The sequence below is a fragment of the Halichondria panicea genome, chromosome 1 (genome assembly GCF_963675165.1).
Source record: "Halichondria panicea chromosome 1, odHalPani1.1, whole genome shotgun sequence".
Taxonomy (NCBI): domain Eukaryota; kingdom Metazoa; phylum Porifera; class Demospongiae; order Suberitida; family Halichondriidae; genus Halichondria; species Halichondria panicea.
Genome location: NC_087377.1, coordinates 2,113,855 through 2,127,470, shown reverse-complemented (window position 1 = coordinate 2,127,470; position 13,616 = coordinate 2,113,855). Strand labels below are relative to the sequence as shown.

General features: G+C 40.6%; 1 protein-coding gene and 2 long non-coding RNA genes across 11 annotated transcripts in view; 2 read left to right on the top strand and 1 right to left on the bottom strand.

The window, feature by feature from the left end:
• The first annotated feature begins 350 nt into the window (after positions 1–350).
• Positions 351–13,616, top strand: part of LOC135352042 (uncharacterized) — a 45,979-nt gene continuing 32,713 nt past the window's right edge. For 3 of the 9 annotated variants that reach the window (XR_010399583.1, XR_010399584.1, XR_010399585.1), the window contains exons 1-13: positions 351–445; positions 545–867; positions 1,248–1,349; positions 1,617–1,724; positions 2,946–3,005; positions 3,877–3,942; positions 4,057–4,107; positions 5,864–6,025; positions 9,031–11,243; positions 11,379–11,628; positions 12,213–12,308; positions 12,699–13,090; positions 13,201–13,594. Coding sequence is in view for 6 of the 9 variants with exons in the window: in XM_064551175.1 (XP_064407245.1) it covers positions 366–445; positions 545–867; positions 1,248–1,349; positions 1,617–1,724; positions 2,946–3,005; positions 3,877–3,942; positions 4,057–4,107; positions 5,864–6,025; positions 9,031–11,243; positions 11,379–11,628; positions 12,213–12,308; positions 12,699–13,072 (3,885 nt within the window). In the remaining 3 variants the exon portion in view is untranslated. The remainder of the gene's footprint in view (positions 446–544; positions 868–1,247; positions 1,350–1,616; positions 1,725–2,945; positions 3,006–3,876; positions 3,943–4,056; positions 4,108–5,863; positions 6,026–9,030; positions 11,244–11,378; positions 11,629–12,212; positions 12,309–12,698; positions 13,091–13,200; positions 13,595–13,616) is intronic. The other 6 variants (XM_064551147.1, XM_064551162.1, XM_064551154.1 and 3 more) reach the window with 3 other exon arrangements.
• LOC135333112 (uncharacterized) lies at positions 4,666–5,753 on the bottom strand. The gene is made up of 3 exons (XR_010393754.1): positions 5,397–5,753; positions 4,996–5,045; positions 4,666–4,946 (listed from the first exon to the last, which is right to left on the bottom strand). It is a non-coding gene; the product is annotated as an uncharacterized LOC135333112 (long non-coding RNA).
• On the top strand, positions 6,032–7,917 carry LOC135332990 (uncharacterized). The gene is made up of 5 exons (XR_010393712.1): positions 6,032–6,506; positions 6,661–6,735; positions 7,041–7,116; positions 7,318–7,437; positions 7,721–7,917. It is a non-coding gene; the product is annotated as an uncharacterized LOC135332990 (long non-coding RNA).

Sequence of the window (13,616 nt, the reverse complement as noted above, 5' to 3'; positions counted from 1 at the left end):
CCTCTATACTAAATCCTTAATGACACCACCTGATTGTTATAGTGTGGAGCTTATAAATGCTCACAAGAGTTCATTAATGTACATTGTATACACCCACACATACACACACACACACACACACATGGACACACACACACACACACACACATGGACACACCCACACACCCACCCACACACGCACACACACATGCACACAGGAGGCTGGACACTGTGCCAGATACACCCAGGTAAGCAATTTGTTGAATTGCATGTCCCACACACACACCCACCCACACACACATGCACACACACCATACACACACCCACACACACACACCCACACACATCACACACACACACATGGACACACACACACACACACACACATGGACACACCCACACACCCACCCACACACGCACACACACATGCACACAGGAGACTGGAAACTGAACCAGATACACCCACGTAAGCAATTTGTTGAATTGCATGTCACCCACACACACACACCTACCTACAAAATGTACCTATACCCACACACACATGCACACACTATTGTACATGCAGTGTTCAGGAGCAGCTGGCCAGGGATCTGTGGGAGGCTGTAAACAATGATAATGTCAGCAAAGTGAGGTCCGTTTTGGGACAGGGGGCCAACCCAAATCACCAGCTCTACTGGAGTGAGGAGTGGAGGACGAATGATAGACGCCCTCCAGTACACCGAGCATGCTGGAGGGGCTACCTGGAGATCACTAGAGCACTCGTTAGTGGTGGAGCTGATATAGAGAAAGGTGATAGACGATGGGGCAGGACTGCATTTCACTGGGCGTGTAGGGGAGGACATATGGAGACTGTGGTGTATTTATCACAAGAGATGAAATGTCGTATTGGTAAGTGTGTGTCAGTCGCGTAGTGTTCATAACCAGAGCCCAACAAGAATTTTTTTATAGACTGTTTAATTTCCTAGATTACAAAACATGCATGTGTTGATGTACATGTAGATTGTAATAATAATTATAAGACATGTTTTTTAAAGTAATTTCTCATTTCCCACAATCCTTGATACTGTGTACACGCACACTAATAACATAATTATCTCACCCAGCTGGGATAATTACTGACCAGCATGGAGAAGCTTAATACTGCATGGTGTATTTATTATCATAATTAACTTCATTTTGAATACTATACAAACCAATAATACATTTTAGTTATGTTGTCATTGTGTGTGCACGTCATCACTTCACTGAGGTTATATCACTACATACAGATGTGAGGGACGAGTGGGACGTAACACCACTGCACCAGGCTTGTTTGGGAGGAAGTATACAAGTTGTAAAATACTTTGTGGAGGTACTCAAGGTTGATGTTGGTGAGTCATTTTTGTAGTGGGTACCGTTTCATTAGATCCTCTGATTGGAAATGTAAACAACCCGTGAATTAATCAGTGTACCTGTATGTATCATCATGTAGTCATAATTATAATTATGGTAACTGTAATACAATACATACACGATACTAATATTATAATAATAGGCATCCTGTACTCGATAAGTATCTGATTGTGCTGATTGTGCATGCATGGTAATGGTCAATGATGTCAGTACTACTACAAGATCTCTGTCCCTTACCTGTTCAGATGTGACTGATGTTAATGGCAAGACTCCTCTTGACAAGGCAGTAGTGGGTTGTAAAACTGAAGTTATCGATTATCTCCAGTCTATACAGCCCTCCACTCCTGAACCAGGTATGTGTCTCTAGAAATCCCATACCTAATTTCCACAAACAGTGGTGTATGAAGCTTAAATTTGGTACAACGATAGAGCAAGCCATGCCGGTTTCATGGATACCTTCGTTGTTTTTGTAGGACAAATGGTTTTGGTACAATTACATGTTTTGTAGACCCATAATACCACCTGGGTGGAATGTGAAACGTCATACCGTATAGCGGGTAATTTTCGTGGGGTAATGTATTCGTTATTTTCGTGGGCAAGCTGACCTCCACAACGTAGGCGTGGCTTACCGGAACATAGAAATGCAGGCAGGAAACGAGACTAAACGAAATTTTTACTCACGAAAACCACCGTTTCTATGAGTTGAACAAATTTTTTACCCTACGAAAATTACCCGGTAATCAGGAGTTCATTAATGACAACTCCCACGCACATTCCATTCTACTTCTTGGCCTATAATACATCACTAAAGTCTAAGTTCAGCCCCGGAAGTTATGTGATCAATTATGGCTTCATTTATGGTTGATAAGTATGCCAGGGACTTTTACATGGTTAACTTTCAGCTGGTTGGAGCTTACCAGCTCTACAGCATGCAGATAAGAAGCGCTTTTAACAAGGAATCCAATGGTATACAATTGTATATGTATGAAGCTTAGGGTTAGAAAATTTCAAGGAAGTATACAGTTATGACAATATTATGAAAGTCAACCTCAACAAATAGACTTTAGCACTGTTTAGAAAAAATTTGCATATTCAAGCTTTGAAGTGGCCACTGCTAATGAGGTGTCTATACAACTAAGAAACCTGCTAGCAGGTCACTATCTGAGTTAGTGACCTGCTAGCAGGGCTCTAACTAGTACCCACAAAAATGTATTTTCTAAGAGATAGACCATGGATAGACCATGTGTAGTATGGCTTCTTAGCTGGATAGTAACCCTTGGAGTGATTAGTGGCTTCTGCAAGCCACTACACTCCCTCTGGTTTACTATGCTACACATAGTCTAACTAATACGTAAACTGTTAGGAAATCAGCACAAACCACAGCATGACCGTGTGTGTGTGTGTGTGTGTGTGTGTGTGTGTGTGTGTGTGTGTGCGTGCGTGCGTGCGTGTGTGTGTGTGCGTGCGTGTGTCTATACTGTTACGTAGATCGGAGAGGTTCTGAATCACTATTGCAGTTGTATATACTTTATGTGTTAGATGACATAATTATTAATTGTTACTGTCACACTCAGATACTCGAAATGGTTCCGAACAACTTCTTTCTAATTCAATTGTTGACATGACCTCATCAAGTGAGTAATACCAGGCTAGGGCATACAGTGCATGGGGAGGAAAGTGGATCAATTTACCCCCCCCCCCCCCATAATGTTAGGGATATCCCCCTGGTTCACTTTCCCCCACCCTGTAACATTTGCTCTAACATTAATTTGGCATTCAATTACGCACTAGTCTAACATGTTCCTATAGCCAAGCTAGGGTAAAGTGGTTTACTTGCCTAAACATTACGTTGCCATAAATCTCTAGTAACCATGTCATTGAGTGTTACCAAGAGTTCATTACGCAACTCCAATAGACTGTGCACAAAAAGCATTCCTCCACTCCTACGTTACAGATACTGGCTGTTGTAACCGCAACAAGTAGGAAAGGCAATGAATAAAATTAGTAACGCTGTTATTCATTGCCTTTCCTACCTCAGTTGTAAATGAATAACATTAGTGATAATCATCACTATGTTATTCATTGAAATTTGATTTCACAGTTTATACAACAGCATGTGGTTGTGACGTAGGCCTGAAGGACCGCCTACTATGGTTTTAAGTGGAGTTGCGTACTCTTCCTAATGAACTCTTGGTGTTACATATCCTATGTGATTAGTAATATGCTATACACTGAGCATCTACTCCCCTACCATGTTAGGTTTATTAATGCTGAGTCAGCTAAACATGTTTTAATCCTCACCCAGAGGACGCACGAGCAATAGTCTAATAATTACTGTCTTAATGACGAATGTTATTCATTGCCTTTCCTACAGCAGTTGAGATTTTTATCAGCATTGTATGTCTCCAGTGATTCTGACCTTTTTTCAGTGTACGGCCTATAGTCAGTCATTGGAGTTGGTTTTTATGTACTGACTGTCAGACAATTGTCTCATTCCTCCTCCAGTGACCTCTGACCCTCTGTCTGGTCAACAGACACCCAGTGCTGGCGATGAACAACCAGAAACAATTGGTAGAAGACTCTATTATAGCCCAACAATAATCATGTGCCTACCCATTACTGTAGAACGATGACCTTTCGGTTATATACTGTGTTACATGATGACTTGTTACTTGTACACCTCAGATACTCAAAATGATTCCACACAACTTTCAACGGATGACCAAACCTTGTCAAGTGAGTAATACCAGGGCATACAGTGCATAGGGAGGAAAGTGGACCAATTTACCCTCCCCCCCATAATGTTATAGGCTATAATTATTATAATGTGTATTCAATTACTACCTTGTATGATTGAGTATGTGAAAAGACAACGTATATAAAGCCGCCCAGAATTCGATCACCTAAGAACACCTAATTAAACTGGGCACATGTCCTATTTCCCTGTATAGTGTTCATTTTAATATTTCTGTGATTCTGATTGTCTTAAAGTGTTATAGCTGAAGTCACGTATCATGTTAACACTAGCCAATAATGCACAAATGTGTCAGTATGTATTCATTTGTGACAGGGCCTAGGAAAACCCCCCTTAACGCGGCACTAATTAAATTAGGCTATAGGTCAATTTAGTAGAAATGAAAAACATGGGCAAAAATTTTTTTTCACAGGTGCTAACTTCAGCCCTTCCTCTACCTACCTGTAAAAATTTGGCTCTCTACAAAGCTTTAAACAGGTCAAGCGCGGACGTTGAAGAAACTCACCGAACGTTCATTTTTTACAATGAAATTTACTGTCTACGTGAGGGGAAATTCCCTGGGAATTTCCCTATTATTGTTAATTATTTTTAACAAAAAAAAAATTACAACTTGTACAGGACTATTTCATCAGCCCAGTACTTACAATCATCAAGAGGAGCCAGGTATATTATAGCTCCACTTCTTAACAAACATAATTTAGCAACAGAAATTCATTAGAAAGAGCAGCTATCTAGCTAGCTAGCTTGGCGTAGATCCACTCTTGTTTCTTTAGATGTATGTATCCCGTGCCACTTGTCTTCATAAACCCTCCATAACAACCTACAGATAAGTAGTAAGTTAAGATAGACACAATATCAATGTCACTTACATTCTAGCCAATAGACTATTGTTTCTCAGGCCTCCGACACTCGCAACAACCTGGGGGAACCATCCATATAAATGTTATAGGACAATTTCACAGGGTTTCCTGGGCTCTCCAAGATGTGATCACTCATCCCATCAGGCCTGCTAATACTAAGCACAATGGCAGTGATACCAATACTAAATTAAAGGAGGAAAGCTTCTTGTAAGGCTAATAATAAGTTGGATCTAGCATATAGACGAATACTAAGTGAAAGGCCACCTATAATAGATCAGACAGGCTTCCTTTAAGCTTTATGAAGAACAGAGACACTTTTTGTAGGCTCCATACAAGTGAGCGATCTATTATAAGACTGATACATGACACAGAAAGTAAGTACAAGCTGATAACAAGACATGAAAGCTTACCATTGGAGCGACGGGAGTCTTTGTCTTTTTATTTCTTCAAAGATCCTTCCTAGATGCCAAGCAATCCAGCTACATAGCTATACTAGCTAGCTAGAGAGTCCTAGAATGCCTAGCCTTCATCTAACTAACTCGTCCTCTCCAGAAAATCTTTTACTAAGCTTTATGAGTATACGGAAGTGCCCGGAAATCAATAATTGAACTTCAATTATTCATGAAGTTTGAGCGTCATTTACTCAAGAGGGCGTTGCAATACTTCGTAGCGTTCCCTCGAACATATCTCCGGATAGAAAATAGCTAGGAGGTCGATCTTGGTATCATTTTGAAGCTTAGAGAACGCTTTATCCGATTCAACAATAAAAATAAACTTGGGTACACCCGCGTTAAGGGGTGTTTTCCTAGGCCCTGTCACATTTGGTGTTTTTTTTAATTATTGTCAGCTGTGTCAACATTGCTGGTTGTGTTTGCAGGCACTCCATTGACTGAGGAAGACTCTGATGCTCTAGAAAAGCTGCTCCTAGACAACAAAATCTCTTTGACTGGTGAAAGGACATATGAGACAGTAGTTCACCACCTTCGTGAGCTCGGACATATGGAACTTGCAGCCAACCTGAGGGAAAACCTCGACAAAGGTGGGTAGTTGTTAGTAAGAGCTGTGGGTAGTAGTAGGTGGGTTGCTGTATTGAAGTTATACTCACCTGTGTTGAATATTGCATTGCATGAAGCCCCTCAAGATGAAAGGGGGAGCATGACAGCCATAACTTTAGTACTGTAGATATGAGACCTTTTAAATGATATTATGTTTATACTATTTTATAGTTGAATAGCACGATCGAGGGCATAACGTACTTATGATGGTAGATATTGCACGTTGTGATACTTTAACCGATTATACGCCATGACGTCACGTTGCGGGAACACCCCCGCAGCCATATTGATTTTTAAAAATGCACAAATTAATCAGTTCTTAGAAAACTGTTCGTAACTTGAAAGCGCTTCGACTTTTGATTGTGCAAGTTAGACTAGGAAGAAAGACCAGTCAAAGATCTACAAGATGATGCCCGAATCGCTTACTATCTCGAAGGATTGGCTGTGATCTGCTTCTGTCAAGCGGTAAGTAGTAGTTACGTATAATACTGCTTTGTTACATGGCTTTTTAGATTCGCTAGAAGCTTCATACAGCCTAATACTTATTGTAGTAAGTATATAGGACGTAGCTGTAGAGTTTGTAGTGCTGAGAAGCGTTGCTTAGCCTTTTTCTGTGCAGCTACACAAGGTACTGGGTGTGGCTTATAACCTGAGGCAGCTATGTGTAAAGAGAAACAGTGACAGTGGTAAAAAGGTGAGTACAAGCTTCCTAAGCTGTATGTTGACTCTACTGAATGTTTAGAGTCTACTTTAGGGCCTGCATCACCTATTATAGACTTCAATTTATTTAAAATCAGGCCCATAAAATTAATATTAAAAATACAACCGGTTGTAGTTGCTACAGTACTTGTTCGTACTTGTTGCATGCGTTTGTAGAATTGCTAGAAGCTCTATGGTCTGGTACTGACTGTACATGGTAGATAGTAGTTGTATCTAAAATTGGTAGTGCTAAGCAGCATTGATTAGCCTTCTTTGTGTACGTATGTACACTACATGTAGGTGTGACTGGATCCAATAATCAGAGGTGGGGCCATGTATGTACAGTGAACAGAGGAACAGTGGCAGTAGCAGCGAGGTGAGCCAGGATACGTATTACGTTTGTTGACTACACCAACATTATGTTTAGAACTCGTGTGTATAACCTATTATGTAATTATAATTATAATTATAGCCCTTGAATAGTAAAATAATAGCCTCGCTTTTTGTTCTTCGAACCTTGAAAAAAATTTTTTTTACCATCAGTAACGATTATAATTCTTTGCGTAACTAACAATAGATATAAAAAGTGTCTGATGTCTGTGGCTATACTGCTGATACTTTGCTGTCACACTATGCACTGCCACTGGGTCCCTTTTGGAGTACCTTGGAGTCGCCTCTGTCAAGAGTAGAATACACGGTTAGACACACGCACACATACAAGCACACACACACACACACACACACACACACACACACACACACACACACTCAAACACGCACGCACGCAAACACACACACGCACGCACGCAAACACACACACATACGTACGCAAACACACACACACACATACGTACCCAAACACACACACACACACACATACGTACACACACACACACACACACACACACACATACACACACACACACACAAATCCACTTACACACATACACACACACACAAATCCACTTACACGCGCACAGACAATGCCATGTACAGGAAGGTTGACGTTGGTGGTAGGACTTTCACAACAGTGCTCAGCTCATGCAGTGTCAATGTCCTATCCAGATCTACATTTTTGATAATTTATTGTTGTAATTATTGTTGTACTGTACCGGGTATTTGATGTTCTTGTTTTTATTCTATACATTGAGTGAAGCCATTTTATTTGTTGCATTTACCTTCAAGCTCCTCTCCAAACTGTTCTCAATCAGAAAACTCATCATCACTGCCCTCCATGACTGGCACATCTCTGTTACCTTGCTGTACTCTGGCTACTGGGTCTTCTATGTCAATCTGTGCAGGTCCCAGAGCTAGTGGGTAGCCTACAATTTCATGCAGCACCTCCTCACTGATCTAGTGTGGCCTCTTAGCCATGCTAGTAGCTCTATATAATATTTTGATAGTGTTTGTTCATGCCAATAATTAACATTTAATTTGTAAACTAGCTACATATTCAAGCGTGTATTGCCAAAATATTTTCTGCACAGTACGAAGTTTTGACTGCATATATACTTACCTAAACAGTAACTGGACGTAGTAGTAGCGTTAAAATAGCAGCAGCCGCTCCCTGGTTTCTTTAGAGCAGAGAGAAGCCGGATTACTGCGGTTGACGCAAAAATGCGTCTATGGCGTCATACCGACATGACGCATAAATGCGTCTGCGGCGTATAATCGGTTAATATTCCATTACTACAATAACGAATATGATGTACTGTATTGTTATACATTTTGAATGAGCTGCCTTACGTTGCTGTTCCATTTTTAGGCCAGTGGTTCAACGACTGTTTTAAAAATGCAACGGGTAAATTATTCTGCATGTGGCGACTATAATGTAGTTTGGAGATTTCTTTTGTAACTCAGACTGTTTAGTTTGTCTCTTAGGTAGCGCCTTTATTATTATGCCTCGACTGTTTTGTTTGTCTCTACTTTAATACAGCAACCCACCTACTACACACAAGTGTTTTCTTTTCAGTTTAATTATCCTTCTTTCTTGCTTCCTTGCGGTCTTGGTATAAAGCCACAACAATTAATACTACAACGCAATGATGCAATAGATGCGTGTACATCAGTCCATTATTTTACACACTTTCTTCTCATGTTTTTTACAGACTGCTTGTTATAGATACTAATTATACTTTCTGTTCGATAATACAAATCACATCTATTGAGCAAAAGCGTATCATGGCGAGAGGCATTAGAACACAGCGCAGCTTGATCACACGTTTCTTTTACAGTATGTTAATTTTCTGTTTGAATTGTGTCACCTATAGTAAATGCTGTTTCCCTGCAGTTATCAAATGGCAGCGTCGATACCTCGATAGACTCATGACTCTAATGGTTGATAAAGAAACAATCGATATGTGCACTCTGAAACTGTGTCTCGTTGGTCCGCCTCACGTTGGGAAGACAACCACACTCAATCGTCTACTGCAAGTGTATGAAAACATTCAATCAGCTGGAGACAAAGCGAAACATCCAAGCACTCTACTAGCTAACTGTATCCAAGTTATGGCGTTGATTAATAAAGATGAGTGGATATCTTCCAAGGATGTCGATGAAGAAGCCAAGATGATATTTGGTTATCTATGTGGCAATTTAACTCTCGATGAAATAGATATACCCAATGAAGAATCGACAAAGGCCACCCGATCTGAAGAAACAGTACCTTACAAAGTCCACACACAAACTGTACAACAAGCCACACTTACCGACTCTGAGGATAAAGCCGCTGTAACCCACAGCAACAAACTAGCACAGGTCATTCTTCGACTGCAAAAGCTGATAAAGAGCGGAAACTACTCCCAAATGGCCAAATGTCTTGGCAACACCTTGCTGAACATAAACGATGTCGGAGGCCAACCAGAATTCCTAGAAATGCTACCAGCCCTGAGCAATGGTCCTGCCATGTATCTAGTGTTCTTGGATCTGAGCAAGGAACTTGACAAGCCCTACAAGATTCCATTCTGTCGTGATGGTAAAGTCATCACTCCTTATAAATCAATGCACACAGTGAAAACCGCAGTCTCTCAAATCCTCTCATCCATTGCTAGTGTGCGTCACATGTCGGAAATTTCGAAGCCTCTCTTAAAAACTCCTCAGTTGAAGGAAAAATTTGAAGCTTTTCTCACTGTCCCTCCAGTGGCAGCCCTAATAGGTACCCACAAGGATAAGCTTGGTGGAGTCTCAACAGATGGTCCAGAAAAAGAAAAATTGACCAGAGACAAACTGCTAGAGATAAACGCAGCATTGAAGCCAACAACCAAAACTTTCGAGAAAATTTTAGTTTTTCCCAAGCAAGAAAGTAACACTTCTGATGACACTGCTGATAAAGATGCTTCTGACAGGATGTCCTTTTTTGCCCTAGATAACAATAAAGGCACAGAGAACGCTGAAATTTCTCCGTTACGTGGCTTATTGAATAAACTATTTTACTTTCACTTCGGCAAAACCTCTCTTCCAATATCAAAAAATTGGCTTGTACTAGGAATTATTCTTCGAAAGGAATATCAAATTGTCACAGTAGAAGATTGTATCGAAATAGGCAAAAGGTTGGAGATGGATGAAGAAGAAACCACAATTTGCCTCCTCTACCTTCATAGTATAGGATCGATCCTGTACTATACGGATGTTCCCAATGATGATGATCCCCGCTGGCTCCTCAAAGGTCATGTCATCTGCTTACCTCAAGTGATCTTTGATAGCATAAGCCAACTGATAATCGTTTCAATGCAGAATGTTCATGGTGGAGGCCTCAACACTGAGTTTGAGGTAGCAGAATTGATCATGAAAGGTCAGTTCACACTAGAGGCCATCGAGAGACATTGCAAACTAGATGTTGAAGTTTCCAAAAAGCTGAAAAACAATTTACTGATACCATCTGGACCGCTTGTGAAACTTCTCAAGTACCTCAACCTTCTCTCTGAGATCACACACAAAGATGAAGATGGTGAACGAATCACGTACCTCATGCCAGCTATCTTGAAGTGTGCTTCACAAGACGAGCTGACCAAGCCACCTCAACCAGACACCAACAACCCAGAACCACTCCACGTCACATTCAGCTTTGGTTACGTACCAACAGGAGTCTTCTGTGGGCTCATCACTCGACTAGTTTCCCAAGGCCCTCATGGAATTCTCGGATTGACGTGGGAATTGATGGAAGATGGCGTCAAACGAAATTATGTGGAATTTCTAGTTGCCAAATCAAACAAGATCACGTTGCTAGCACATGCTCGATGCTACGAAATTAGAGTTGTCCGTCGTCTCTGTCAGGTCTCTCTCCATGATCTTTGTACCTACGTTCTCTCGGTGATGCTCTACACGCTCAAAAGCCTTTACCCACAGTTGGTTCCACAAATTGCATTCCAATGTCCGTGCCCTGATCACCAGACGAGTGGAGGTATGGATAATCTGTGTGTCCTTGCTAAGGATTTCTGGGTCCAGTTTCTCTGTAGACACAAGCCAGTCACTCTCAGGAAATATCAGCAAGTGTGGCTGGGAAAGGTTTGTTAAATTATTAATGTGCGGAATACAGGAATGTCTGTTATAAATATGTATTATTATGTAAGTGTCATTATTATTATTGTCTCGGTGATAATTATACTCAATCATTGTGTTGCAATCTTCTCATCTCTATAGGTTGCCAGCATTGGTCAGAAGGCAAGCTTGTGTGTGCTTAAGTTTGTTAGAAATCCTGCAAAGCAGTTTTCCTTTGATTGGAGTAAAGTGGGAGATGATGACACAGCACCTGTTCCCAGCAAACCCAACACTGTGAGCTTCCCGAGTGTGAGAGAGGAGGACTTTGGTCACTACCAGTGTGAGGTGAAGGATGCAGCTGCTGGGAAAGTGCTCCTCACTCTCTACACAGCTCTCTACAAACACCAGTCAAGTTAGTTATCTAACCTCAAGTATCCCCGTTGTCCTTGATCCCATTTTTCACATACTAAGTTCTGTGATTTTCTACTTATTACATAACCAGTGTACACAGTGTTTACTTCCTCTGCACAATCACAACATAACTCTTACAACTGCCCAATTCCCATACACTTAGTGTGAAGCTTTTCATTAGCTAGGGGGCCACTTGTGTATTTAAAGTGTGTGCATTACATTAACTACCGTATAGCGGGTAATTTTCGAGGGGTAAAATATTTGTTATTTCCGTGGGCTAGCTCCCTATGAAAACAGTTTACCAGAACGCATGCAATGCAGTACTGGCAATTTAATAACAGACCAAAATTACCGTTCGATTTGTCAATGTATGCCATGGATTTTTACCCCACGAATATTACCCACTATCTATCTTACTTCCAATAAACAAAGTTCTATCAGATCGTAATTCCATGTATCATAATCGGATTGCTATATTCGAAAGCCTTCAGTCTGGAAAATACGTGATCTTGATTCCTACAGGCCCGGCATTCCCCATTAATATTAGTGTGTCTAGCTGTATCTGTTCCTACACACTACGTACAGATCCTCTAGCCTCAGGCCAGCGCAAAAGGTCATTGCCATCAGATGTAGAAGTTGAATCTCTGTCGAAGCGTCCAAAGAATGATGTCACTGTACAAGGTATAATTATCTGCAGTTCAAATAACATTCAGTAAAACATGTGTTTGTATACTGATTTTAATTGTGTGTGTAGACAGTTTAATGGTATAATTATAATTTAATAATTTACACTGTGCCCATCATGGTGTCATACAGGGAGATATCCCCCTAGCTCCAATTTCCCCCCCGTTCAATTATGACTGAGTGTCCATAGCTGCATGGGTATTGAAATAACAGTTGACCTTTTTTTTAGCAACATTTTCTGGTACTTTCTCATTTTCCCCATCTACTTCAAAATCCTGTATGACACCCTGGCCATGCAATAGACAATTAAGGGACTTAACTAACCACAACAATAAGTATTTGCAATTGCTTTCTTGAGTTATTATCTTTACATGTGTGTACATGCAGAATCATCATCAGAGAAGGATACTAGCAATGGAGGAAGTACACACCAGTCGATTGTTCTGACTGGAGATGATATTCAAGCAATTCGCGAGAGTCTCAAGAATGCAAGCAAAGATTGGTTTAATTTAGGATTGGCTTTCGGAGTGAAGATTAACGTTTTGGAAAACATTGAAGATGATTACCGTCATAACGATCGCCGCCTAATGAAGGTGGTAGCCAAGCGTCTTGAAGTCACTGATCCAGAACATCCGATGACATGGCCTTACATATGTGAATGTCTAAGGAGGCCTACTGTTGCACGTAACGATGTAGCCGAGGAAATTGAAGACAAGTATGTGAGGACAGCAACTGCAGTTGCTCATAGTGCCACCAATTGATCATGAGAACCTGACAAGGTACGTGTGTACTAATGTATTATTATGATCTATTATAATATAAGTAATTACTGATCCAATAATGTTTTATTGCATAGCTTAATTTGTGCTGTACTCATGTTTTCATACAGGTATGGAATTCACTTGAATTATGGGGACGAATAAACATTGCAAGTAAAGAACTGACTCTGAAACTGACTCTGTATTATTATACTGACACAATGTTGTCTATAATTATACCCTTTAATTATAAAATAATGTGACATGAATTATTTTATTTGAGTTCAAGCTGTCTTCCATTGTTCCTGGTAAGGAATCACTTCAGTTGCAGCTTCTTATAGAAGTATTTATAAATGAGGTGTTTGTTTGATGATCCTTACCCACTAGCCAATGGATCAATACTGAAAGTACTTGCACTAGCGCTACTCGCAAGCACGGCGCTGCTATTACTAACCGTCTACCTCAACAACACAAGTCTCTCCTGTCATAAAGAGCTACCACGAGTACAGCATCCTGTACAGAAAGGTGTGTGGATCTACCAGCCATT